The sequence below is a fragment of the Catharus ustulatus genome, chromosome 4, assembly GCF_009819885.2.
Source record: "Catharus ustulatus isolate bCatUst1 chromosome 4, bCatUst1.pri.v2, whole genome shotgun sequence".
Taxonomy (NCBI): domain Eukaryota; kingdom Metazoa; phylum Chordata; class Aves; order Passeriformes; family Turdidae; genus Catharus; species Catharus ustulatus.
In genome coordinates this window covers 33,690,349-33,717,607 of record NC_046224.1, presented here as the reverse complement: position 1 = coordinate 33,717,607, position 27,259 = coordinate 33,690,349, and the positions used below count along the sequence as shown (strand labels likewise).

The following is a 27,259-nucleotide window of genomic DNA, read 5'->3' as shown; positions in this document are numbered from 1 at the left end:
TACATTAATTGACTCAGGTAGGACAGTTTGTCACTCACCCATGTACGTGCTATAAGAGCTACTGGAGTCTTTGAGTTTCTCTTCTTCATGCAAACAGTAGGAATTCTGACACAAGTTTAGAAACCAATAGTGACAAACCATCACCCCAGACACTTCTGAAACTTGGTTAAACTTGAAACTACAGACCTCCTGTACAGAGAACCTGGCTCAAACACAGTGGTGGCACTTGGACTTTTACAGTTGTTGTACTACGAATAAAATACCTACAAACACACAGAGAGTGAGGACAACTGACCATTATATGTAGACTGTTGGTTAAAACTAGTATTTAATGACATTTAACTTCTCTGTCATGTCTTCACTGGTTTTCACTAAGTTATGCAGAGATGCCAAGATATGGACCAAACTTTATGATTATTGGACTAGACACTGAAACCATTAAAACCCTTGGTTGTCTTCATGCATGAGCAAAATTTGAACAAAAATTCTGAAGACTCGTGCACTGTTTGTATTTTTCTGAAATCACTGTACAAAATGAATTATGGATTTTTCTGCAGAAGTTGTGCAATGATATTAATTTACATCTTTACAAGCTATTATACAGCTATTAGCTAATAAATTATGTGTTCAGATTGCTGAATGTGGAGATAATAAGAAGGGGAATGTAGTTAGATGAGAATTCCCTATGTTGCCTTCAGGCACAGCTGACTCATTTCCTAAGTGGCAGGAGGACTGCAGAGCAGTCAGACTCCTGTGCCAAAACCTGGTCCTGGTACAAAGCCCTTTAGGGGCTCCCCAGCCTGACAAAGCAAAAGATCTGCTCAGGATTCCCTGCAAAATACTGTTTTTACTGATGGAATAATGAACCCTGGGCTAAAGGACTTCTGCAATAATCCAGAAGGGAAGGAACACTGTAAAAGCAAATCACTGAAAATAAGCCATCGGGAGTGAACCTATGACAGAGAAAATAATAGAGGGAGAAATAATGGGAGAAGAGCTAGCAGGTGTGACAGAGAACAACGCAGCAGAGCAAACCCCAGGCAGCACTGGTATGGATTACTGAGCAAGGTGTTCTATACACCTAGAAATAAAGCCCGTGCATCCTCAGGGAGCCTACATTGCAAATTAGGCAGGTTCAGGTCATTCCATACGGTAACTGAGATAGTACATCACTTTTACACTGGAGGTATAAGTGCATTTCTGTAGGAATTATCATGGTAACAAAATGTCCTCAATGAGGACAAAAAATGGCAAAGCACACACAAAAGAGTTGGTATAATAACATATGGAGAGGATGGAAAGAACAGAATAAAGCAGAGTAGAAACTGGGAACTAGTACATAAACGAAAAAACTGCATCAGAAGAAAGGTCAACAAAGGTTGATTATAAATTGTACTTTTAAATTCTCTGAAACCTGGTAAAAATACTTCTCAAAGACAGGATAAGGTATATTAGAAGGTAAGTGTAAGACCTTTGGAAGTCATAAACTCCAACCTCCACTCAAAGCCGTGTAATTTCCAAGTTATGCTGGATTGCTCAGAATTATGTCAAGCTGAGCTCTGAGTATCTCTGAGGCTGGAGATCCCACAGATCCCTCTCACTGTGAAAATTTGTTTCTTAAGTCTGGATTAAATTTATCTGGTTTGAACTTGTGAAGACTGTGAGTCTCTCTTCCATATTATCTCTGTTGGGTGGTGGAAGACACCAATTGGATCATCTCTTCACCCACCGTAAGACTTCTCCAAGTTGAACAAAACCAGCTTCCTCAGCATTTTGTCCTATACCACATATTCCAGCCCCCTATGCATCCCAGTAATCCTTCACTGAATTCACTCCAGTTAAAAAAAAGTAAAAAATACAGTATTGCTTTATATTCCACATTAATATACGTCTATAAGGCACACTCACAATTTCTAAATATCAAACATTCATGGAATCACAAAATGGGGGTTGGAAGAGACCTTTAAAGATAATCCAGTTCCAACTCCACTGCCATGAACAGGGACACCTTTCACTAGTCCAAGTTGCTTATCCAGCCTGGTCTTGAACACTAGAAGGGATGGCACATCCACAGCTTCTCTGGGCAACCTGGTTCAGTGCCTCACCACCCTTATTGCAAAATATTTTTTTGTTTATGTCCAATCTGAATATACTCTCAGTTTGAAACTATCAATTCAAATAATGACAAATAATCTCTACAACCCTGGAATGAAATAAGTTGAATTATTATCTCTTTATCTATAAGCAAGAAAATGTACCTCAAAGAGGTTGGGAAATTTTTCAGTTATTACACAGGATACACAATACAAGACTTCAAACCTCTTTTACTCATTAAATAAGTTTGTGTTTTCAGTTCAAATTTATTTCAGTGCTGGTGAGATGTAACTGGTGTCCAAAATTCTCACATACTATACTTGATAAAAACTATTACTTTTTTTCATGACATGCAATAAAAATATTTCATTAGCTCCTTTGTAAGAAAGAGGATTACTTACTGCCTTCCCATGTACAGTGTAAGAGGTTCAACGCCCCCTCTACTCTTTTCCAGTGTTGAAGATGAAAGAAAGCATATGCTATTGCTTCACTGTCCCCTCTCTTCAGAATATGTTCAGGAGGCAGAATTAGGCTTTTCATTTCTAGTAGATACTGAAATAAAAAAGCAGAGCACAATTACTGCAGAGGTAATACAAACACAGAAATCTGACTGCAATTCTATAATGCACACTGAAAGGTCTATTTTCCTAAAGTACTTTTTCTCATAAGGTTTCATCAGTGTGTAACATCACTAACTGCACTTGAAGACAACTACTGAATTATTCCCAAAGACTAAGATATGCTGGTTCTGCTCCACAGTATGGGGATTACAGAGGAATTAAAAATCCAACATCTCACTGAAGGAGGTGAAAAAGAGGGCTCAAAGCAGAAAATGGAATTATAAGAGCTTTTTAATTAAAGGTGTTTATAATAAAATGAAGAAGATTTTAAGCCTTTTGATGCACAAAGTCTTTCTATAAGAAAACATACAGCACTCATTGCTTGCACACAGATTGCTGCATTTACTGCATTGCTATTAACTGGTTGTGAGATCTGTGAATATGCAAGCTTGGTAGCCACTTAAGTAGCTAAGAACAAGTTGCAAAGTAAAAATGTTACAAAACATAACAAATGCCTGATTTCCACGGGTGTGGTGGCAGTAGAAGTATAGGATGCTACTTGAAATAGTTGCTGAATGTGTCATTAAAATGAAAATTACCACAGACTAAACCTACAAACAATTTTCAAAGAAAATTTCCCCATAACTGGCTCCCCCCACAGCAGAAGCAGAGGATTCATGACACAGAAAATATAGAGGTCTCAGACATATTCAAACAGGTGATTTTTCCTCCCTCCTCAATCCATTAACTAACAGTTAACTAGACAGACAACTAACTCTGGTTCAGCAGACATCACTGGTGTTACTACATTCAGTTAGTGGAGGGGAAAGAAACAGCAGAGGGTAAAGATATACCCCTTGTTGGCATCCTTTAGAGGAAAAGGAGTAAAAGACAGCAGACAAGCTGCTGAATCAGCTCCTGTTTGTCAGTTCTCTTTGGGAGAAACATTTCCCAGCTGTGTCCTGACTGCTCTTCCACAACACAGGGAAAATGCTGCTCTCTTCCAGGATGCCCAAGATCAAATGTTCTTCCCACTAGCTGTTCAAGTTAATACAAAAGGCAGCAGGTGAGTCAGGCCCTTGCACAAGGCTGGGAAAGGAAAATGGCTGATCTCTGGCAATGAAGGACAGAGTGTGCAGCCTCTCCATTTCACCCTGTGCTACAGCCTGGTCCGGAAGGAGGAGAACTGCAGGACCTAGGGACTGACAATTTCCTAGGGCAGGCATCCATGAGGAACATCCTGGCACTGGAGGCAAAAGTGAGGCATGGGTGGTGTCAGCCTTGCACAACCCTGATAAATGCTGGCTTTTGTGAACAGGATGTGTTGCCACACGAAAGAAGGCAAAAGAAAGGAATGGGGATTGGAAGTCAGTCTTGTGGAAAGGAAAAAAGGAAGAGGGAAATGAGCACCAATAGCATGATTTTGTGGAGGATGTCTGAGAGCATGTCACCCCTTTGTCTGAAGGAGCAGTCAAGCAGGTAAAAGATTGGAGAGCTTGTGATCAAAACAGAGAACTGTCAATCCCGGGGAATAAATAAATACCTCAAAGACAAATCACATTTCTGATGTGGATAAAAAGAGGAGAAACTAAATTAGCAGTGGGAGTAGTTGAGTGTGATATCTGGATTTTCTCTAAAGCTTTTCAGAAAAAATCTGACAGAGCTGCAGAACAGGTGGATTAATGGAGGAAGTTGCTATTTAGTAGGCAGTCCAGGGAATTAAGGGTGATAGAACAGAATAAAGAGCTGACAAGAGGGAGGGAGCTGCCAGGCTTACACAGATATAGCAAACATTCACTGCCCTAATGAATGCCTCACCCTTTTAAAAACACACAATATATCTGTTGAGTAGAATGGAATACAGTTGCAAGATCTGTAGGTTTCTACCTGTTGTATTAATTCAGAACATTAACTCATATTTCCATATTTTCTGCAAAATTAAATGAGAAAATAAGTTCTCAGTATTCAAATGTTCCAACCAAAGAAAAAAACATAAACCAAATGACATATCACTATTAGTAGGGAAAGAAAAAACAGAAAAAAATTTTGTATTTCTAGGACTGTTAAAAGAAACATGTAATTTTGATTCATAAGTATTGCTTGTTATCAATAAAAAACAGTTAAACAAGAGTTAAAAAGAAAGCAAGTGGAAATACCATATGGAAGGATAGATCTTGACACTTGCAATCAAGCTTACTTCTCACTCAGTTAAGTTGACTTTTCAGCTGCATTTTTCTCAGTTTCAGAAAGAAATTATTTTTAGAAGTGCCTCAGTTCAAAAATGTGAGCCCCTCCTCCCTCGTCACTGTATCACAGCTACCTTCCTGAACAAAAAGTCCATAACCTGGTTTGGTGATACTCAATAAGACCCATACACAAAGCGATAGGTAGCTCAACTAATTTTTGACTCTAATATTTTAGTTTATGCATAAATGTCAGCCACACCTTTTGGGACATACAAACTGTCAATTAATTTATTCTGGAGGCATTTCCAGCAGAAACACTGACTGTACACAGCCCCAGAGAGACCCTGGCTGGAACACTTTGTACTGTTCTCATCAGGCACTTTCCAAAACAAAAAAGATCAAATTTCTCAAGTACACAATGAAATGGTTTTGGGAGACAGCACTTGAAAGTCTTCATCTACTTAAATTCTCTGAACATTAGTAAAGGGTACCAAAAAGCTGCCCAGCTGTAAATAGGGCTTGATTATTATGGAAGGAGACATGACTGTCCATGAAAATTAGGATGGTCTTGATGTCCTTTACCCTTTTTTCACCTTTACCCTTTATGGTAACTGCTGGCCACTGGTCCTGGATCTTTGAGAGGCAGGACTGAGCCCCAGCAACCTGCTGGGTTTCTAGCAGGTTTGTGAAACCAACACAGTCTCCTTGAAACATTTTGTATTGGACAAGCAGACAAATTCCAGTCAAATTAACTAAATAATTAAAAAACCCAAAATCTTTCCTTAACAACCACCCAATGAGCTGCAGACTTCATGCTGCCCATAAAATGTGTGAACTACAGTCCTGATGCATGCAAAAAACATCTCCAGCTCTTGGAAAAAGTCACCAAAGACATCTGACTGTAGTTTCCAAGAGGCTGCTATTGCACTTCATCATATGCACTACTGCACTTCAGATGCAGTCTTCTCTTAAGCCACCAAAGACTTCAGGGTGGGAATCTGACTATTCATATCTCAAAATTTCCAAAGGCTTTATTCTGGAACACAGCCCTTGTTGTCATAGGATTAACAGGGATACAAAATCCAATCACACCACTAAAGTTCATACTAGTAACCTACATCTCTTGACAGACTCCCTATTAACTCTAACCTGATACATTGGCATCCACCCAGACTGAAACACAACCTTCACAATGTAAGTAATAAAACTTCAATACCTTATCAGTTCCTTGAACAGACAGGGAAGAGAGGAGCCCTCTGTCATTCTGACAGAACTCTGAACCCAAGCATTTTTCCACTTCAGAGGGAGAATCAGACAACAGGCTAAATAAGAAACCTAGCTAAGAGCTAGGCATTCATGGAGGAAATCTAGATGGTAAGACCAACACATCTCCAACTGTATTCTTTTTCAGGAACAAATGAAGAAGTTTAACTAGAATAAGAAATAAAATGCCAGCACCATCTGGGCTTATCATGTTCCTTTAAAAAATGAACCAGCTGAGAAACAAACAGCCTAGTGAGTGACAGGACTTGCTGGGCACTGAACAGGCTCCCCAGGGAAGTGGTCACAGCACCAAGCCTGGCAGAATAAGCATTTGGACAATGCTTTTGGGCACAAGGTGAGATTCTTGGGGATGATGCAGGGCTGGGAGTTGGACTTGATGATCCTTGTGGGTCCCTTCCAACCCTGGCATTTTCTTTGATTTGATGATTTTATGACCCAGCCTCAATGTTAGAAGTTAGAAGCAAATAGGAGTTGCACGATGATTTCTGCACCATGAGACAGTTCAATTAGCCCTTTGCTGCTGCATTGTTCTGGCTTGGATTACTTTTTTTTTTTTTGACTGTCTATTTGCTTTTTCTGATCTCCCTCTTCTCTCCCTCTAACCTAACCCATTTTTGTCAAAGATTGTATTTAGGAGATACAAGTGTAACAGCAGTTTTTGTGTACTTCACAGTTACATGACAGTTACATGACACTGTGATAGACACAGCTCAGCTAATACACTCTTTACACATACAAGAATGTGTTTTAATGAGCATTTGGAGAATGACAATGGACCTTGTATTCATGAAGTGCAACAGGGTGGAATTTATACCTCTCTTGCTTAAATTGACTGAGTATACATTATCTATTTCTATAATATCGACAGCTCTCTGGCCCCTGATTCTCTCCTGCTGGGAGTACTTTCAGCAGTCTACATTACTTCAGTGACCTTTTATAAAATAAATCAACCTACTCAGGCAGGTTTCCTTCTTTTCCTCAATTGTGCAATTGACTCTGAAATTACAGCTCAGGTTGCAAACAGGCAACAGTCACTCCTGCACCTGTGACAGCACCCTTCCAGGCCAGAATATGAGAATTTAACATAGCTTGAACAGGAACACTCCTCCTCCCCGTGGGATGAACAGCACAGGCTTAAGAAAGTTCCAAAATACTGTTTCTACATGCCCAGTGAAGCCATTTTTAGATTACCTTTCAAATTCTCATTGAATTGATCACTGTCTCACTGAAGAGTTAAAAACTCTCTCAAACATATCTCAAATAGTTTCTCTGTAATATCATGGGGTGTGTGTAACAGATTAATTTCCCATCTGGTCTATGAATTTGTTTGCATTATTTGTTTCTATTAGCAACTACAACTTACTAGAAAACACACAAGCATACGGACAGACACACTTCTTATTAAGAAAATCAAAATAAATAAGAAGAAAATGAGAAGGGATGCAACAGAGAACAGATGAATCTTTAAAAGTGTTTAAGTCAATGGTTTGTTACATCCTTTTAGGAGACTGTTTATAGACAAAATTGGCATTTCTTAAACTAATATCAATATTTAAGTACTCTGATTGAAATGTAGCATACTTCGCAGAGACTCTCTTCAAATCAACTCAGCTCCTGGCTTACATACAAATCCCTACAACTGTGTGCAGGACATACTTTTGACTCACTTTTAACAATCAGATATATGAACCATCATCTGTTTTCTCTTTAATAATAACCCTAGTCTCATACATCACAGAGAGGACGGGGGTGCTTTTCAGAAGGAGTTTGAATGAAGGGAAAGAGCTCTGCAAATCAATACAGGAAGGGTGTTCCACAACTGAGAAATGTCCAAGAGACAGCTGTGGTAGCTTATCAGCATTAGCATTTTATAGTCCTGCTACACAGGACTATAAAGTAGGGAAGCCCCAAACACACATAAATAATATTGATGAAATTGTGTGTCTGTGTATACATATATCTTTTCCCCCAACACTCCATAAACTACATACTCTTCATGATACAATATGTACATACAAACCCCTCTGGAATTACAGCTTCAGTGGCAATATAACCCTCTCTAACTCCTAAATTTTTGTGTAGTATGTCAAATAATTTGTCACTTTTGTAGTTTACTTCTTCCTCACTCTGAACAAAAGACTCATTAATGTTTCAATCCTAGAGAAGCTCTGAACACGCATTAGTTTTGTGGCCCTGTAGATTTTTTGTGATGCTGGCTGCTAAAATTTATCCCCATCTCATTAAAAACAAATGGGATATGACTTCAATTACAACTGGTGGAAATGAGGTGTAATATCCACACAGTGTGCACAATTATAACCAAATATGAACTTTCACACCTGATATCATTTAGCTAATAGCAGAAGGAATGAGTGTGAAATCAGCATTGCTGTATATTAATCTGTATTAGGCTATTCTGTTTTAATGTTAAAATATGAACTAGAAGAACCTCTGGAGTCTGCTCCTATTACTACCTTATCAACCCGGTAACTTGTTTCACAAAGGTTTTCAGAGTGTCAGACTTGAAAAATAGAGGAATCAATTAACAACATGAACTTAGGAGGAAGAGGACTGGAATTTCTTTAAATCAAAAGTAGAGAAAAAATATATAATCTGCATTTCACACATGGGCATACTTGTGAGAGCAGAAATTCAGCCCTTTATTGAACAGCCACCTAACCAGAAGCTGCCTAGAAAAAAGGAGGTCATAAAAGATGAATGGAATTACTCATCTGCAAGAAAAGCAGGATCTTGGAAGTCTGGAAGTGCAGAGGTTATGGACCACATGCCACAACTTACAGTAAAGTGGACTTTGAAAAGAAAGTCAAATCAAAGAACATCCAGGTCTTAAGCAGAAATGGAAATAAAAAAAGCAAAAAGGTAGTAAATGAGGACCTGGCCTCAGTTTCATGGCAGTGCAGAGCCTGCGGACAACAGCAGGATGGACATTAGATGTATGCACAGAAGTGGAGGTCAGTGCAACTATCTCTGTCCCTGAACAGCAAATAAAACAGTTACAGAAACAGTCAGACTAGAAAAACTGACCTAAAGCAAAAAGATCCCCACTCAGAGTAACTGGTAAGAGACACAAATGCAAACCCATTCATTTAAAGAGGATGTGTATTATTGTGGGAATGTTAATATGCAAACTGTTAAAAGAGATTGTGATGGAAACATTTATCAATAGCATGGAGATAAGTGAGGAAAATGGAACAGGCTCCCAAGGATTGCTCATGGCAGGCTAAACTGGTATTTTCCTTGGCAAGATCTCTAACTGGACTTTAGTAAAACATTTAGAAAGGTTCCCCTAGAACAGGACTGCGCTAGGGAGTTTAACTGGCAACTAGTCAGAAGAGAAATACCAATGCTTGTGTTGTTGCAAGAACCACTGGGATAGAAGTAAACAGAGAAGGCCTGGAATCAAGCTCTATTTAATTTTTTTTTAATAGTATGGCACAAAAATAGAAGCTCAGCTAATATTACAAAAGACTCATTCTCACATAAACTTCATTGTCTAAAAATCAGGCTTTTACTGGGAAAGAGTTGCTCCTTTCATAGTCAATGTAGAAACATTGAGGAGGAAAAGTCTGTCTAAAGATGTCTAAGACAGTTCATTCTTTCCACTGCCTGTAGAGGAAATTCAGATGATTTTATTAAGCAAACAGCCTAACTTTCAGACAGCTACACCATGCTATTTAGTGGTTGGCAAAACAGACAAAGCTCACAGAGAAAACACTTAATTCCTGCAGTGCATGGGAATCGACTTTCTGCAATCCAGGTGTACATAAGGAAGAGGGTTGGGTTTATCTTGACCAGACCTGGCATTCAACTGTACCTAATGAATAGGCTCCCTACATTAACACATCCTAGATTTCTGCTGCTTACTTTCAAAGGGCAATGCTAGCCCAAAGGTTTGTGGGGTGAAGTTCAGAGTCCAAAAAGGTCCAATTGCCAAAAAATATCTGCTTTTAGCCTTCAGCAACCTCTCAGCACATTTTTACTGCTGAGATAAAGAGAGCAGGTATGGGAATTAGAACACAAATCGTATTTTTTTTTACTTTGCAGTTCTCAGCAATTCTTCATTTCTGGGCTTTGCATTCTCAGAACTTAATGACGGTTGCTGTATAAGGAATTACTAATGCAACTTATATGAAGCACACCATGAACTCCAAAGACAGGTTCTTTTGTACAGCATGCCAAAACCATTTTTTTACATATAATCATCAAAAAAAAGAAAATATGCGACTTTGAACTAGAATATCTTTAATGACTGTTTTGGAAATAATAATCTATCTTTATGCACGATTTGCCTGCAGCACAGCACTTGGTGAAATTCACCTCAGCTAAAATTCAAGTTGCACAGTCCTGAATATGACATTGCTAATGAAAAAATCTGTGCATACTACCAGTTTTTTCCCTTGCCATTGTTTGCTCTCTTTTCCACAACATCAGTCATTATTCTAACACAAAAATCAGGAGTTATATCCTGAGCATGTTAGAGCTACAACGTTTTCTCAATACTCACTTTTGGCACATGTGGATTAAATTCTACTGCTCTGTGAATAGCTTCTACTGCATTCATCTCTGCAGTACTCAGCCCTCGCCTTGAGGCAGCCTCTGGAGAAAATCTACAAAAGCAAAGAAACAAACACATTAGGTCAGAAATGCTAGTAAGAAAAAGCCAGAAAAGGAATCTAGAACATGGGCCCATGTAACCAAACTAAGTAATTTTCCTATGCTCTCCAAACTTCCATAGCAAGTGGAAACTCTGAGAGATCTATTACATCAAGGCCAATAAAAATCCCAGCAGAAGCGGAAAGCATGTTTGTATCTAATCATGGCAGAAAGTCAGTTCAAACAGTCCCTTCTCTGTCACTAATCTAAATTTGCTCTAGGTATCTTGCTAGGGGCATATTCAAGGCTGAAATTTCAGGGGGGAAAAAAGAAAATAAAAGAAAAAAATAACAAGACCAAAAAAAACAATGCCAAATTATTTGTTGGAGGGTTTCTATTAAAAACAGGTTTGGGGAAGTTTTAGGAAAGTTCCCAACCCAATGCCCCTGGGTCAGGTTGAGATGGAAGCACGATGCAGCAGCAGTAGGAGGTGGTCTACTGGCTGCAGCACCATTGAGGGTAGCATGCCCAAACTGTGGGCAAGTCATCTGCCCCAGTGAATAAAAAACCAGACCATGCAATCTCTTTCTCACCTCACACCCCACGGCTAACTCCAGAGCTGTACTTGGCAGGCAGACACCACAGGGAAAGCTGTGACAACCTTAGCCCTGCCCTCCCAAGCTGGAGTCGCTGTGTAGGGAGGAAAGATGTTGCAGTAGGTACTGGCGATCTACAGGATAAAAAGAATGAAAGAAAATTACTTAGATCTTGATGTGTACATACACTTTAAAAGCAAAAACTGTCAGGATGTCAGTCAAGAAAATGGCTTTCCACTCCACTTGCTTTTCAGCTTTAGGGGGCAATCGACCCTCAGGTGCACAGACACAACTCTGCCTGAGATTTGTGTGAAGGCATCTGAGAGCAGAATGGGGATTTTTGAGCTCCATCTCACAAGGAGCTGAGCACCCTTTCAGAGTGGGCCAGTGCTCTCAAGTCCACAGGGGTCAAACAGATGTGCTCAGCACCTTGGAAGGTTGAGACCCAAGAGAAAAACATAAAAGGAATGAACAGACACTTGTGTCTCTAAAAATATGAACGTCATCTACCTCTCAGAATCCCTGACATAATAATGCTAAATCCACCTGCCACTATTTAATTAGATGATCAGTCTGCTGACAGCACTTGTAAAATGACATTGGTACCAGTGCATCCACATTTAGTCATTACCTTTTTGTGGTCAGGTTTACACAAAGTTGAAGAGGTTCAGCCACACAACCCTTTCCAGTTGCATCTTTACTATACTATCTAGGAAGCCAACGCTCACCCAGATAGTATATATAAAATTGAAACAAGAACTGAATTTATGCTATTTATTTTCTTCTTCCTTAGCATCTCTAAGAGCAATGCTTAATCATTAAGAATTTTTCATATATGAAATAATTTTATCAATTTGCTGCAGGTCTTAATTTTCCTGCTAAATCAGCGGATTGTCAGGGTGTGGGCTCAGCTAAGAAAAATCTGACATTAAATCAGGAATTTTGCTGGACAGTGGTTCTTAAGCACTTACTTGTCAGAGACAGCTCTGGCTTTGAGCAATGCAGCTGTGTAACATATTGTTGCTGATTTTGGTAAACTTATATCTGTGGAAAAGAAAGGAATAAAGTAAACATTTCAAAACTTAGAAGTTAGTGCAGAAAGAAAAGTGTTTGTTTGATACTTGAGAGTAAGCATGAAATAAACAAAATTAGTATGTGAACTCAGAATACTTTCTCATCTTGGGACTTATGCTGCCATGCCACATGGATTTTTAAATTTCCACCTGATATACAGGCTTTAAAATGTGTGTTAATGACCTCTGGAACTGCTATTTAAACAGCAATGTGTTTCATAGAGAACTAATTCAAAGAGTGACATGATAGAGACATAATGAAGGAATTCATTATTTCATACATAAATTTATAGATAACTTGGAATACCTGGATTTTTCCATAGTTCACAAAATATCTAACTAATAGCTGAGGGCTATCTTACTCTTCATGTTTCATTGAGAAGCAGTTGTCTAATGTGAGTATGTGACAGCTATACAAGTTAAGACAGCTATTCAAGTAATAACGGATTTGACTTACAAGCAACCAACTAGTAGATTGATTGAAGTTAAAGATCAAAAATAAAATAAGTGTTTTGCCTCTTAAGAAAATATTGAAACAAAACACACATTCACCAGACACTCTCTGTCCATTTTAACCTGTTACAGAGACACACAGGAAGCATTAACCTGACTTAACTCATAAGTTAATTTATATGTGTTTTCTACCAGCAAAGTGGCACAATGCATTCAAAAGGTAGAGAGAAATGCTTCTTAACAGACTTGAGTGATATATTTGTTCTCACTGTTAGAGAGAACTGACTTCCACATTTTTCATCTCATGGTGTGACCCTTGGAGATGTCTTGTGAAGGCTAAGAGTTGGAGTTGATGATCCTTGTGGGTCCCTTCCAATTCAGCTTATTCTGTGATTCTGTAATCTACCCAGCAGTCACATATTCAGACTGAAATATTCCAGCATTAAAAATTTAAAGATTACACAAAAATCAAACCCACTAAAGGTGGATTCTGCAAACCCTTCTCTACACCCTGATAATTTCCTACGGCAAACAGAAAACACAGCACAGCAAACACAAGGCACTGAAGTAGATCCACTGGAGAAGTGAAGAGCAGCTAATCTGACTGTTGCTGTAAGAAACTATCTGTCCCTTGGTTTGTCTTTAAACTTGATTAGAAAGCAAAATTACCATGGTAACTTGGTTACTTCAGGTTTAACAGACACTTGTTATTCACTGAACTCATTTGCCTTGCAGGATAGAGCTCCAGAAGGGAGTTAATGGGACAAGCAAATCATATCTCAGCAGTCACCATCCTTCACTTATTAATAACCAAGCAACCAAGCATGATGTTATTTTGTGAGACAGAAAAAACTGAAGAATAACTGAGGCGTTTTAAAAGGCTACCTGTTAAATCCTATTATCTACTTATGCACTTCCAATTCAAGTATAAGATGTAAAGATCCTGTTGGAGGCTTCCCTATAATATATTGCAACTACAATTTCACTGGAGTATGTAATTGTAATGACTAAAGTAATTAAAATCAACAGCATGCAGAGCAGTTTGGATCACAGATATGTTAATTACTCCTCTAATAGAAGACAGCTACAGAAACAGGCATGAGCACATCTTCAATGACAGGAAGAGAAAATATTTCTGAACACATCCAATAACCCTCTTTATACCAAGTTTTCCTTAACATCAGGAGTTAAAAATTATTTCCAGTAAACAGAAATGCCTTTTAAATATATTAAAACAAAACACAGTATCACAAAACACTATCTTCTAGTAGACAGTAAGTGTTCCTGAGCTGGAACATCTGTGCATATAAATTGCAAGATGATTCACAATGAACAGCTGGCATCTGCAAGGAAGAGAAATGTGGTGAGATGAGCTAAAGTTCAGATACACCAAGTGAGTCCTTTCTGAAGAAGAAATGGGGTTTCTCAAAGAATGTTGTGCTCAAATCTGATCACTCACGGTCAAGAACAACAAAAGTTAACACACTATTGGACTGTTTTTGTATCAAACCAAATTAAATAAAGACTGAGAGAAGATCTAGCTGTTTCCTATGGAGACCACATGGAACACCAGCAGAGAAGAAAGGCTGCTTAGGTAAAGGACAACACTGGCACAAGAATAAAGAGTTCAGAATTAAATTTAGGCCACAGATTAAAAAAAAAGGTTCTGTGAAATTAACATTTGATTTCCAGGTAAAACAGTGGGCAAAAAACCCAACTAATTCTAGGATGGAGTTGTTCAGCTCATGGAAGGGGCAGTATCGTGTAGAGAATGCAACAGCAGGGACCCTGATTCACCCAGAAGGTCTTCTCCAGTACCATGCTCCTCAAGAGCAAGCAGCACTTATTTGAGGATAATACTTACAGCCCCTAGCAATGGAAGAAATAGATTCAAATTCTCATGTTTATCACAGAATCACAGAGTGGTTGGAGTTGGAAGTGGGCTCTGCACATCATCTAGTCTGAGACAGCCCTAACAGGTCCATGTCTGCTTGCTTTCAAAAGTGTTTTTCTTTTTGTTTGCCACATATTAGACCGTAAGTATTTGGTCCTGCTACATGCTGGGCCATAACTACAATACTTTAAAATCCTCATATAATTTTGGCTTCATCTCCAAAACTGCACCCTCATATTTTAGAGGGAGGTATAAACAATTATGTGTGGTAACAACTTGAATTTAGCAAGGGAATCAAATCCAAACTAGCCCTAGGAGATACGTATTCTGTCAGGAACCAAAGCTAAGTTTTAATAAATGACTCTGTCCAGCTCTGTGAGCCATCTGGCAAAATATCTTCACATACACTGTTTCCCACCCTCCTGTGATTACTTACTTGTAGAGCTCTCACAATGTGTGGAAAGATGTGACTGCTATTCTGTTGTCAAATCCATCAGGACATTTTTGTCTAATAGAAACTGATCTAGAAAAGGCTCTCCTTCTTTCTTATTGCTTGTATTGTCCAACAGAACACAAAAAACTAGACATAATTTAAACAATTTTCTTTCAATAAGCCCTGTCATGTACGGGGAGGTTAGGAAAGTGAACTCTTGCTATTCCTTTGCCTCTTAAGCAGTTGCCTTTAAGACTGAACTTATGGAAAGATGCTATGGATATGCAGAGTATGCCACATATCATCTAAAATGGTCATGGGATCTATTGTTCTTATCAATAGCAACTAAACAAAAAAATAATTAATCTGGTTATGGAATGATGCACCATTCCCTACCAAGTCAGCAGAAGGCTCTAAACATGAAGAGACAGGCATGTTGCAATTGCTTTAGTCATTAATAAATGCAAAAATGTAAATCACTAATCACAAATTATTCCCTATTTTGCACAGAGGGTAGGAAGAATTGCAAAAAGAAGATTGAAAGCACTCTAGCAAATAAATATGTGCAGGCTGGATCAGTGATGACAGAAGAGAGATGCAGTCATCTATAAAGACACAAACATTGAGAAAGAAACTCAATTAAGCTGATACAAATGGTTAAAAACAAGAGTAATGTGATGGAAATCATTAAAGTTTGAGCTGAACAACTGGGGAAATACACTGTCAAAAAGATCTAATATACCATTAGAACACTGATCACATTTTCCCACAAAATGTAGTAGAAAACATGCTGGAGGGAGCACAACTATGAACATGGTGCTTACAAAAACCAGTTCCGATTCTCTGTACTTTTGGCATTCTCTCTCAGTAGTGGGAAACACCCCAAACATATGTAGCCACTGTGTTAGAATGCGAAAACCATTTCATCACACACAAGAAGTCTTTATTTTGCCATGACCACAAGTAAAACTTATACTGTTCAGACATGGAAAGATTTACAACTGCCAATTTTAAACATTTCATATGCCACTCTTGCTGACGTGTATCAGGGACCAGGAAGTGTCAGCTACTTTAACTTGACCAAGTTCAATCTTAAATACCTGTCAAAGGGAAAGAAAAATTTCTGCTACAGAAAATTAAAGAGAGTATGACTGGTATAATTACTTTAGACTTCTTGTGCTTTTGCACAAATAGGAAAACCAAAAAATGCTACAGAATCATATAGCAAGAAAAAGAAAACAGATGGTATGGACAGAGAACTAATACTGAAACCTAGCTGAAGTGACAAGTGATTTTGATACAGAGGAAAGAAATCAGTTCTTGCAAGCAGAAGCTGGAAAATATGTGATAGGAACAAAGACAAACTATTCTCTGATATTACTGCTACACAAAGTGGAGGCCTTGATTTGTAACTCCTGGAGAAGGTAGATTAGGTTTTGGTATATCCATAACTAAAATGAACTTTCTCTTAAGATATCTCTTTCAAAGAAACAAAAGGGTTGTAATACTATGTATGAGGGAATGGCTGCTTCCATACTGCCACTTGCTACATCTTTTAACTCTGAAGAAAACTCTTCACTGCACATAGAACACCTACCTAGTTAGCTGCACCAGGTAGAATACCTCCAAAAAGTCAAATACAAACATAGCAAGTAATGAAACTATCTACAAAACCCCTGGAGACCACAGGTATCATAACTGAAGGCTGCATGCAATTGCTTCATCAATCTGCAACTCTTTACAAAAGGCCTGCCTTCAATATAAATAGAATTTACATGCATAATCTGTAAGGACAATAAGAAATTGGACAGAAGGGGGCAGAGAAAAGAGAGTAGCCCTGAAAAGGCTACATTTTAGAAAAGTCACTTTTCTGTGTTAACTGTTTGGATTGCACTAAGTTAAAAGTATTCCAAGAAAAAGAAGTATCTGTTTCTAATGTTTTTCTTCAAAGGCCTGCATTTCGATGTAACACTAATTTAAAGTAGGATTCTGCTTGAGTAAGCTGTTACCAAATAAAAAAGTGTCAAACCATAGAGCAGAATGAGATCTTTTGTATTTAAACCCCATTTCCTTTCTATGTGTCCTCTGCTATAAAATATTGCCTCGAGAACTCTGCATTTGGGACTCCGGCATGGCAACATGGTCTTTCTCCTTCTCTGCAAAGGGCTACATGAGAGAAGAATCTGCAAAACAGAAGGCTTACAGTCTCCCTAAAAAACACTGTACTTTTAAAAAATGAAAGCAAGGACGGGTATAGAGAGGAACCAGTGAATCACTACAATTAACTACAGAGGCATCCATTCTTTCTAAACCTGACTTTAAACTGCCAGAAGTCTGAGTTTTCACACAATGCCCAGGTTATCACTTAGTATCTATAAGAGCAACTGGCAGCCCAGGGATTAATAAACCAGTTGCTATAAGCATGACTACAAGCAGACCAACTCCCCCAGTCATAACTATTTCTGCTGTAAATAACATGGATATGTGTTAAATCAGAGCCAAAAATATTTTCAGAATTCAACAGTATTTAGGTCATCTTCACTCTATTGACAGACACTGAACTCTGAAACCATAATGATGTAGCTCAGCAACAGTGCATGCTGTTCCACTAATGAGAACCTTTTTCCATGAATAATGAATATGGACATCAGCTCTGTTGCCAGGTACATAATATAAACACAATTTAACACATGGCTTTTGGTAAAGCAGTGCATCTGCTTGCAGAGGCTGAAGTTTCACATGATGTGGTCCAACATTTTAGCCCAGGGTGGGAGCAGATTGCTCAAGGAAATAATTTGTTCATATGTTATCAAAATACAATAAATCAGGTTTGGTCTTAGTTAAAAAAAAAAAAAAAAAAGCAGTGGAGTGGGACCAGCAGAAACTGCAGATAGGAAAGTATAAATGAGTTCAGTGTTTTATATTCCAATAAATCTTACAACACATGAAGCTGATGAGTTCTAAAATGAGCTGAGACTCCCTGAGACAGGCCTTCTGAGACTCATGAACTGTAAGGGTTATACTGGTAAAGCCTGTGTTTGGAGTCCTTTTGCAAACCTAGTGCATACACACGCCATACCAAATGTGAGTTGAAACTGCCTGTGTTCAAACAGCAAAAGTAAGAGCTTTCTTTTTAAAAGTCTCATTTGTTCTGACTCTTTCAGATGTTTTTGAGAAAATGAAACACACTTTCAAGTTTTATCAACTTCCATGACACAAAGAGCTACCATGGTATTGTTTAAAATCAGGGATCAATGTTTTTAGTATGCTGAAATAGAGCTCGCACTGGAGTTTGTGTTTAGTCTTGAGATTCCAGAATGCAGACTTAATACCCTGTTTTGTCACAGTTCTGCTATTTCCCAGGACTATTACCTCATACTACATTGAAGACTTGAAGGTGCCAACATACTGTGATGCCTGGGGAATAAAAAACAGCATTTCTACTTACTTGCTTTTTAACATGGTAAAATAAAGAACATAGGAATCTCTCCCAGTGTCATAGGAATTACTGAAATACAACAAACTACTAGAAAGACTCTGATGTTACCACTTAGCTGCCAATTTCTTCAATCAGACTAAGTACAACCAAGATCTCTCCCAGTCATTACTGCTACTGAATGGCAGTACTCAAGGGCCTGGGTGACGTTTCCATCTCTGCTTAGAATGATTTGACTTCAAAAGGAGTTGAAAACATTCCAGACCGGACTGGTAGGAGCAATTATCACTAACGTTGCTTGTAATCAGCTGTTTATTTATCTTTTTTTAAAACAGCCTCATCTCTGCCACAGTCTACTGCAGGAGTCTGAAATCTGGCAGGATGATTGTGCTAGTACCAAGTCAATGGTCTATCATGAGCCTCATTTAAATTTATTGTAACTTCCTAAGTTAAAAGATGTTAGAAGAAAGCAGTTAGCACGTATTCAGTGGGAGCTTCTGCTTTTTTTTTGCTATACCATCCAAAGATTCACTGCTCAACAAGTACAGGTGTCAGTACCCCAGTGAACATGCACCATCCCTTTGCCATGGTTCTGTGTGATGATATGGGCCCAAGTACTGGGACTGACAGTAAGAAGTCTCTGTGTGAGCTCTTACTGTTCTGCTTTTTGGCACCCAGGCAATGCAACAGAGAATGTCAAATGAAGAGGAGGCAGAAGCCGCAGAGAAAAGGGTAGATGGAAAAGATGTTAAGACAGAAGTTGTAAAGTGAATGATGATAGATCTTGGCCATCACTGCCCTGAAGAGAAGATGTGGATACATAGTTAGGAAAAGCAGAAGAATGGAACTGAGAATGAGTGGTACTGGTTGAACAAGAAGCCTCTAGTAGGAAGTGGGAGCAATTAGAAGCTAAAACCGAGCATGCAGAAGAGAAGACAATTCAGTAAGCAAATGGCAGAGAAGACCAGTCAATTCCTTAAAAGCATCCATGACAAAGAGAAATGAGCACTGCAGATTATAGGCTCCAGTGTCCATATTGGTAGGCATTTATACAACAACAGTTCAAATAATACCCATATTTTTATTTCCCAATACTCTGGATGTTTCAAGCCTTAGAATATTTGTTCAAAGAATATCTGAGATAGTAAGAGCTACCAATTAAGAACATTTTAAATGCTACAATTCAACCTGACAAAAGAATTAACATCAAAATTAAGGTTACATAGGTTTCGCTTAAGTCAGCTATTTGACCCATGCAAGTTATGATCTCATTTCTAGTTATATCATGATGTAATATTCCTTGCATAAACTCTCATAACCCAGTGCATAGAATGACACTTTTCTGAGGATGAATGAGGACTGTGTAGTAGCACAATAGGAAACTGACAGTTGTAGGTTCTCTGATTCATCTGATGCAAAACTTGGAAAGTGGCTACTGAGCAAGCCAGAGACTGCAGTAAGAGGAAGAAGAGTGGCACTGTGCAGGCAGATGAATGTTGCTCTAGAGAACTGGATTATATTCCTGGTTTTGTCACTGAGTATGAGGAAAGCATACTGTCACTGAGCAGTATGAGGAAAACCCAGTTAATTGGAACTAAACAAAGTATGCCAGTTGGTGCTTCCACCTCTGTGTCTCTGAAACACTGGTGTCTTCAAGTTTAAAGAGCTAGAGTCCAGCAGCTGTGACTTGAACATGAAAAGAGTTGCAATGCTGCATAAACCAATGTTTACTGAAGAAAAAACAAACAAAAAACCCCAACAAAATGTCCACCTAGTGTTCTGAGGTTTCCAAGGTTTCCCTATAAGACATGAAGTTTACTACTCACCAGACTGTTATGAAATTAAATCAATGTTTACTTCTATGCTACTAAGTCAACATTCACAGGTAAGTCCACAGGGGAACTGATAATCTTTTCTTCTGAAAAGGTTTGAATAGCATGCAATACAAATTCTGCAGAACCTAAGCAGTCATTCTTTAAACATCAACAGAAAACAAAGAAAGCACAGGGGAGCTGCTAGTGACTGCCATTGCCCCGTGCAATGATTTCAGCGTGTGTTGGCAGAAAAAATCCACAGTATTTAATCTTGAATTAAAAGATTGTGTAAGGGCATGTATGAAGCTCATACCTATCAATTTAATTGCAGTGTTTCCTAAATTTCAAGAGTTTGACTTAAATATATTTCTTCTGCATGTATCACTTAGAGAAAATACAAATACATATTTGAACTTACCATCATACTTTGCTAAGACTGCCTGGACATCTGCATATGCTTGCAGTTCCAACAAAGCCTCTAGAAGGTTTTCGTGGATGTTGAACATGCTGAGCAGGGGAAACTCCTTCATCAACTACAATCAATAACATATGAAAGGGTTAGATTATTAAAATTGAGAAGGGTTTCTTGTTCAAAATACATTGACATAGACAACACCAAGTTAAAACTCCTCAGATCCCCTTGCTCTTAGTTCTTTCCCAGAGTTCACCATTATCTCAGAAATTTCTGAGCTCATAATGAGTACTAGGTCAGGTTCTTGTCAAGACATACTTGTATAGGATGTAATTAGTCAAATCCAACAACCAAGCTATCTGAACATAACTCCCCTTCAATGAACAGACTTCTTCAAAGTGAAAAAGAGTTATTGTTCTGGGAAAGAATCTTCACACCAGTGTAGCTCCAGAGTATCAGTAGTAGATAATACACCACCTCTCTGGTATATTAGTAGAAAAAACAGAAAATACATTGAAAAACCACAAAAACATCAAGTGAGAGAAGCTTACATATATTCAACCATATTATCAAGTATGTGATAGCAGGACTTGTAATTGTAAATACTTTAGAAGACAATTGTAATTGTGGCCAACATGAAAAAAAAGAGGAGAAGAAAAGAGAAGAGTTAGAGGAAGAGTTAGAGAAAGAGGAAAAAAAGAGAGCAACAATAGGAAAGGTAAAGCTTATGCAAATCAAACACCATAACTAAGGAATACACCTTGTATGACAAACTGAATGAAATATAGAGTTAAAATAACCTAATCTTTTCCTATGTGAAGTGCCTTTACTTTATGAACTAAGCCATTGAGATATACCAGGAATTTGTTTTTACATATCTTCAGTTTCAGTATCTGAATAGATTCAAATGGCTGAAGCTGATACTCAACTGTATCTCTTTTTTAAAGTCACACTTGCAAGAAGAATCCATGTTTTTACTGCAGAATTGATTAACAAATATTTTTTATTGCCAGAGTGACTCTCTAAGGAACTGAAGTGTTAAAAGATCCTTGTTTCATTGTGTGCCTTTTATGGTTGTTAACTGCTTTCATGATGTAGATTCAGCACAAAAAAGTCCCTGACAGTGAAGAACTGGAGTAGTTGGTATTACCACTGCTTCTCAGGAACTTGCAGGGAAATACTAAAATTTACAATCTCTCTGATACAGTTTATGAGAACGGAAATATTGTAACATATAAAGTAAAGAATATTATTCAAGGTCAGCCTTTCTCTATTTGAAAATAATACGCCAGATCTGAAAACTCTGACACTTAATAAACCTACCCTTCAAGATGTAAACAGCAAAACTGATGAGAACCAGCAAATCTTCTCACAAATACATAAGATAAAAGTAAACAGGACTGAAACAAGAGGGATGATATTCACCAAGAACTTCAAAAAATGAGACACAGGTAATGCACTGGAGCTTCTTCACTCTGTTAAGAAAGAGACCTTAACAGGTAAACAGAGAAGCAAAGCACAAAGAATTTCTTTCTTGTGAAATGGTCTAGTATAAGCTAATGGAAGAACTATACTGACCTTAGAACTCTAAATTTGTTTGTCTGGAATAGCATTGACTTTGCTGCAGTTTGAGTATTATTAGAAGATGAAAGGCAAGGATGATAGTGTTTTGTTTAACTGATTATATAAATCTCTGGTGAGAATCAGGATCACTGAGAGAGTAGCTGAAAGACACCACTGAACTTTGCATGTTAATGGCATGGGGATGGCCATAAACTCCTGGTTTCATTGATAGGAGCTGAACCCATGAAAGAGAACACAAACAAAATTGCATAGTTTGCAAACTTTTCTCCCCTGTAAAAAAAAAAAAAAAAAAAGACCACAGATCTTGATACCTTGATGCTCATGAAGGTTAAGCGGAATGGTTTGAGAATAAAAAAAAAAGTTAAAGTCATTGTGAAGAAAAGTAGGTGCAGGTGAAAATTCACATAGTTGGATTCATTAGTTAAAGATTAATCATTAAGTCTACTTCTCTTCATTCTTGTCCTTACTCACTATTGGATTTTTAAGAGAGGAAGCTACTATTTGGCAGGAAAGAGCATGACAGAATCTGGCTCTACATAAATGTGATTTTAAGTTCAGAATGAACATCCTGCAAAGAAACCCCTCTGAGGCATTAAGAAAGATTATCCTTGCTCATTGAGAATGAATAACGGCTGGCAAAACAACATTCTCTCCATCAGTGAGGAAAAGGGAAGAGCTGCAGCTAGTTATAGATGTATTCTGGCCAGTGAAAGCTCTTACTCTGGTTCTCCGCCTCTCACTGACATCATTCACTGATTATTTTTTTTGCTATTTTAATTAGGTTCTGTCAGAGTGATAAAGCCTGTCTCAGACAGCAGAGGAATAAAGGTCACTGTCTGGACTGCCAGGCCCCAAACTGAAAAGTGTTAATAAAGGTTTCCTCTGGGAAAGGTCAAGCACTAAGAAGTCCAACCCAGTAATATTGAACTCAGTTAATACTGTAGCCTCAAAATAAAACACCTCTAAGTGACCACTCAGCGATTTGAACACTGACTGTGCATAACTGACAGCATGTTTGCTATTAAAAAAAAAAAGAAAAAGAATATATGAACTCATTTCTCTGTCATATCTGGATGTATAATTTCTAGTTCTCACTGTAAATAATTTCCAGTCACAGTAAAAATTTGTTTACAGAGAAACTTGCCAGAAAGTAAAGCCACTTGGATGGAAGAATATTTTGACAGGTCATCTTTCAGATCTCATAGTGAAAGCAAACACTGGGGAAGAAAAAAACTTCCACACAGGTCTGATGACTAGTCAGGGCAGGCCACATACTGGGTCATGCTGAGGAGCAATGGGGAGCAATGGCACATTATTCCTGAACACAAGACGAAAAACACACCCTTGAGTTCTGTACATCATTGAGTTCTAATCTGGACTCCAGTTTAAGAGGCACAGACATCCCTTTGCACCCAAAGATGCATTTTCTGCAAAGTTACAGACCAGTATTTGACAAATCATTTGACCTATAACTTTTAATTATTTTTACTTCTTTACTGTAACTTGAGAAATACTTTTATTTGAGAGCACTGAAATTGAAGACAAGATGAAGGCTCTACTATCATGCTTCTCCACACCTTCAGACCTCAAGAGATAGCCATCAAATTCAGCACTCAGGATTTCCTGAGCCACAGAGACACTACAGCATTTCACATATACACAACTTCGGACTAAAAATGCCATTTAAAAATTCCAGTTAGTTGGTTTCTTGGTTGGCATTAAAGAGAAGTGTTCCATTGAGCTAAACTCATTTTCACACCATGTGAAAACAGACACCACATAGCTATAAATGTATTCCCTCCTTACAATATGAGGATATTCAAATGGCTGTTGAACATATTATGCCAAATCTATGTTCACAAGGATTTTACTTTGAACTTGTATTGGTCAAAATATTTCCAGTAATCATAGTCAGACCTGGAGCTGGGCTAGTACATGTTCTGTTCCAATTCCTCTGGGTGTTTGGGGGATAATAGGTACAGGTGTTGAAAGGGGAGCTGCTTTTCTTTGAAAGAGTAATTAGGTATACTGCAGATATACAGAGAAGGTAGCTTTTGCAGATAATTCAGTTATAATTTTTTAGATACATAATATTTTGGGAATATAAATTTGCAGAAAAAAACTGGAAGTAACTGACACAATCTGAACATATCTGGACACTAGTCCCAGAAGCACCCTATTCCCAGATTGACTTCAACTCACATTACAGGGTGTAGGTTCACTGATTTTGTGATAGATATTGAAAAAATGATGATTGGAAAAAAATGGCCTTATGGTGCAAAGAAATCCACATCTGATTTGTTGGATGCGGAACAAGTTTTATTTCTCAAAGGATATTTATTGAAGGAGATAACCTAACTCAGAGTATTTCAGTTATTGGTATTTCATTTAGATCTAATTTTAAAAAACATTTTCAAGGAATGTAGTTTTAATGTCTGCATCCATTATTCTCCCTATGACAATATTAACATCATGAATCAATTAACCAAGAAACATTATTTGTGTAGAAACCCACTATAATCTGCAGTTTATGCCTACAACGAGACCCCAGGACTCAAGGGAATACAAAGGTGGACAAATAAATAATACTATATATAACCTGCTGTTGACACACTTATTCTCCATTTGCATTATGGTTGTGAGCATGGTGGCAGGGCATGCAATCATTCATTGTTGCTTCTACTCCTATCTTTTCCACAAACAAAAAGTAACATTTGTCAGACTAATATTCAACTGAATGTATTCATTAATAAGGAAGTGTGAATTTATCTCAAAATAAAGAAACAAGAAAACAAGGGAAATTCAATACAAACAGTGATAACTGTTACAACCTTAATTCCTAGTGGATATGCTCCTGCAGTGGGTATCTGAAATTGAAAACTCTGTCTCCTATAAAAATAATTTTTTTTTTAGGAGGCTGCCATCTTTCAGGTGCAACTGTCCACCAAAACTGAAGGACCAAGCACACAGCATGGATAGCACTGGCATTTTCACAAGTGCTTTGCATAGGCTGCTTTCTGGTATATGACCCATAATCCGTTAACTGAACAAGGTAAGAAAGGTGAAACTCCAAGCTATTTGTGAATAGAAAAAGAGAAGCCTCCATTTCTGTGGGCTTCATTGCCTGCAGATGACCTTGCAGATGTCTAAGCTCTGACTGAAGTTCACCCTGGGCTTGAGGTATTTGCAACTTGTTACTCCATGCTGCCCTTCTGATGTCCAATCAGATATTCTAATTCTTAAGTTGTTCTCCTGCCAGCTCACCTGGCAAGGACAGAAGGGCAGAAACACTGTCAGCAGACTAAAGTTAGCACACAAAAAGGCTCTTTTTAACAACATCAGATACCTAAAAATTAATTTAACTCCTGGTCCTAAAAGTGAAATTCATTCCACCACTGCCTCATTTTGAATGGGATTCATGTGACGTAAACACATCATAGCTCTTGGAGTTGGAAAATGATCCAAAAATACACTGGACCTATCTGAATTAAATAAAGTTCTGCTTAATTGTAGCAAAAGTAGGAGTCTATCAATTCATTAATTCCTTTAAGTCCTGCATTCCTTTTGGTAAATAATAACTTTCGTTTAGAAGCAGCTCTACAGTTACTCTTTTACAGTTCAGAGAGGACAGCAGCTAAGAAACCAAATCCATCATATCCTGGTTTTTTGAAACTTGGAAATGATTAGCAACAGGAACCTTGTCCTTTCCTCGTATGTGAAATTCAGGAAATTTGACAACTTCAGAGTGTCAGAAAAGAGCCCCAGATCCAGTTCACAGTAACTCTGGGATGGTATAGGTTTATAATTTGCCAACATTCCAGTTTAAATTTGAATTTAGACTTAGTGCTGCATAATATTCAAAGATAATATTACTTCTCTTCAATTAGGATTAACAATGAGTGAAAAATATCTACTAAATATGCAATACTCTAAGGAAATATGTCAGAACATGCAGCCTTTTTGTTTCTCTTAATTGAAGGATTAAAGTCTTTAGAGTATGACAAATTCTTTAAGGAGTACAATTATGAAAATGTTATTTGGACTATGCTGCAAAATGCATATATTTCAATAATAAGGGAATTTTAAAGACAGATACGGCATAAACCCAGAAGAGCACAAGTTATTCCAGATTTTATACTTACTACTAAACAATCATGCTATATAAAACTAGTAACAGTGTTAAATTATAATAATTTTTGTTACATCAAATATTACTGACTTTCTGAAGCATAAAAATAAAGTCATTACTCATAGTCCTGCTCAAAAAAACCACCTTATTTGCATCACAGATTCACAGAATGTTTTGGGTTAGGAACAACCCTACAGATCATCTAGCTCCAATCCCCCTGCTGAGGGCAGGGATACCTTCTACTAAAAACAACCTGCTCATGAAAATTCATATTAAATACATCTAATTCTCCCTGAAAGTAATAGTGGCTACTAAAAGGCAGCAAAAGCAGTAGACAGAAGGGGAATTAATCCTTGAAAGAACATCCCAAGTACTTTTTTCAGAAACTGGTATATTTTTATAAGTGGATTTTTAAGTGAAATTAAAGTGAGGAAATATCCAGGAGCTCAAAAATTAGCTAGGAGATTGCACAGAGATGGAAGACCATAATTAAGGTACTATACAAGTCTCTGAATATGGAGTGATGCAAGATGGTCAACAAAAAGGAGTCCAGTTACCAGGGCTCCGTCCAAGACTATGTGACTATATTCTATCTTAATAGAATTACAATGCTGGAAACCTATAATTTAGATGAGAATCATTACTGTCAGTTTAGGTAGTAGTCACCAAATTTCTAGTTTCTGAGAGTTCTGGGCAG

At 37.9% G+C, this 27,259-nt stretch overlaps 1 protein-coding gene across 2 annotated transcripts in view; it reads right to left on the bottom strand.

Moving 5' to 3' along the window:
* Positions 1-27,259, bottom strand: part of ST7 (suppression of tumorigenicity 7) — a 134,975-nt gene that overhangs the window by 7,027 nt on the left and 100,689 nt on the right. For both annotated transcript variants that reach the window (XM_033058542.2, XM_033058543.2), the window contains exons 9-12: positions 20,856-20,970; positions 12,306-12,378; positions 10,650-10,752; positions 2,496-2,646 (exon numbers count right to left, since the gene is read on the bottom strand). In XM_033058542.2, the coding sequence (XP_032914433.1) occupies positions 2,496-2,646; positions 10,650-10,752; positions 12,306-12,378; positions 20,856-20,970 (442 nt within the window). The remainder of the gene's footprint in view (positions 1-2,495; positions 2,647-10,649; positions 10,753-12,305; positions 12,379-20,855; positions 20,971-27,259) is intronic.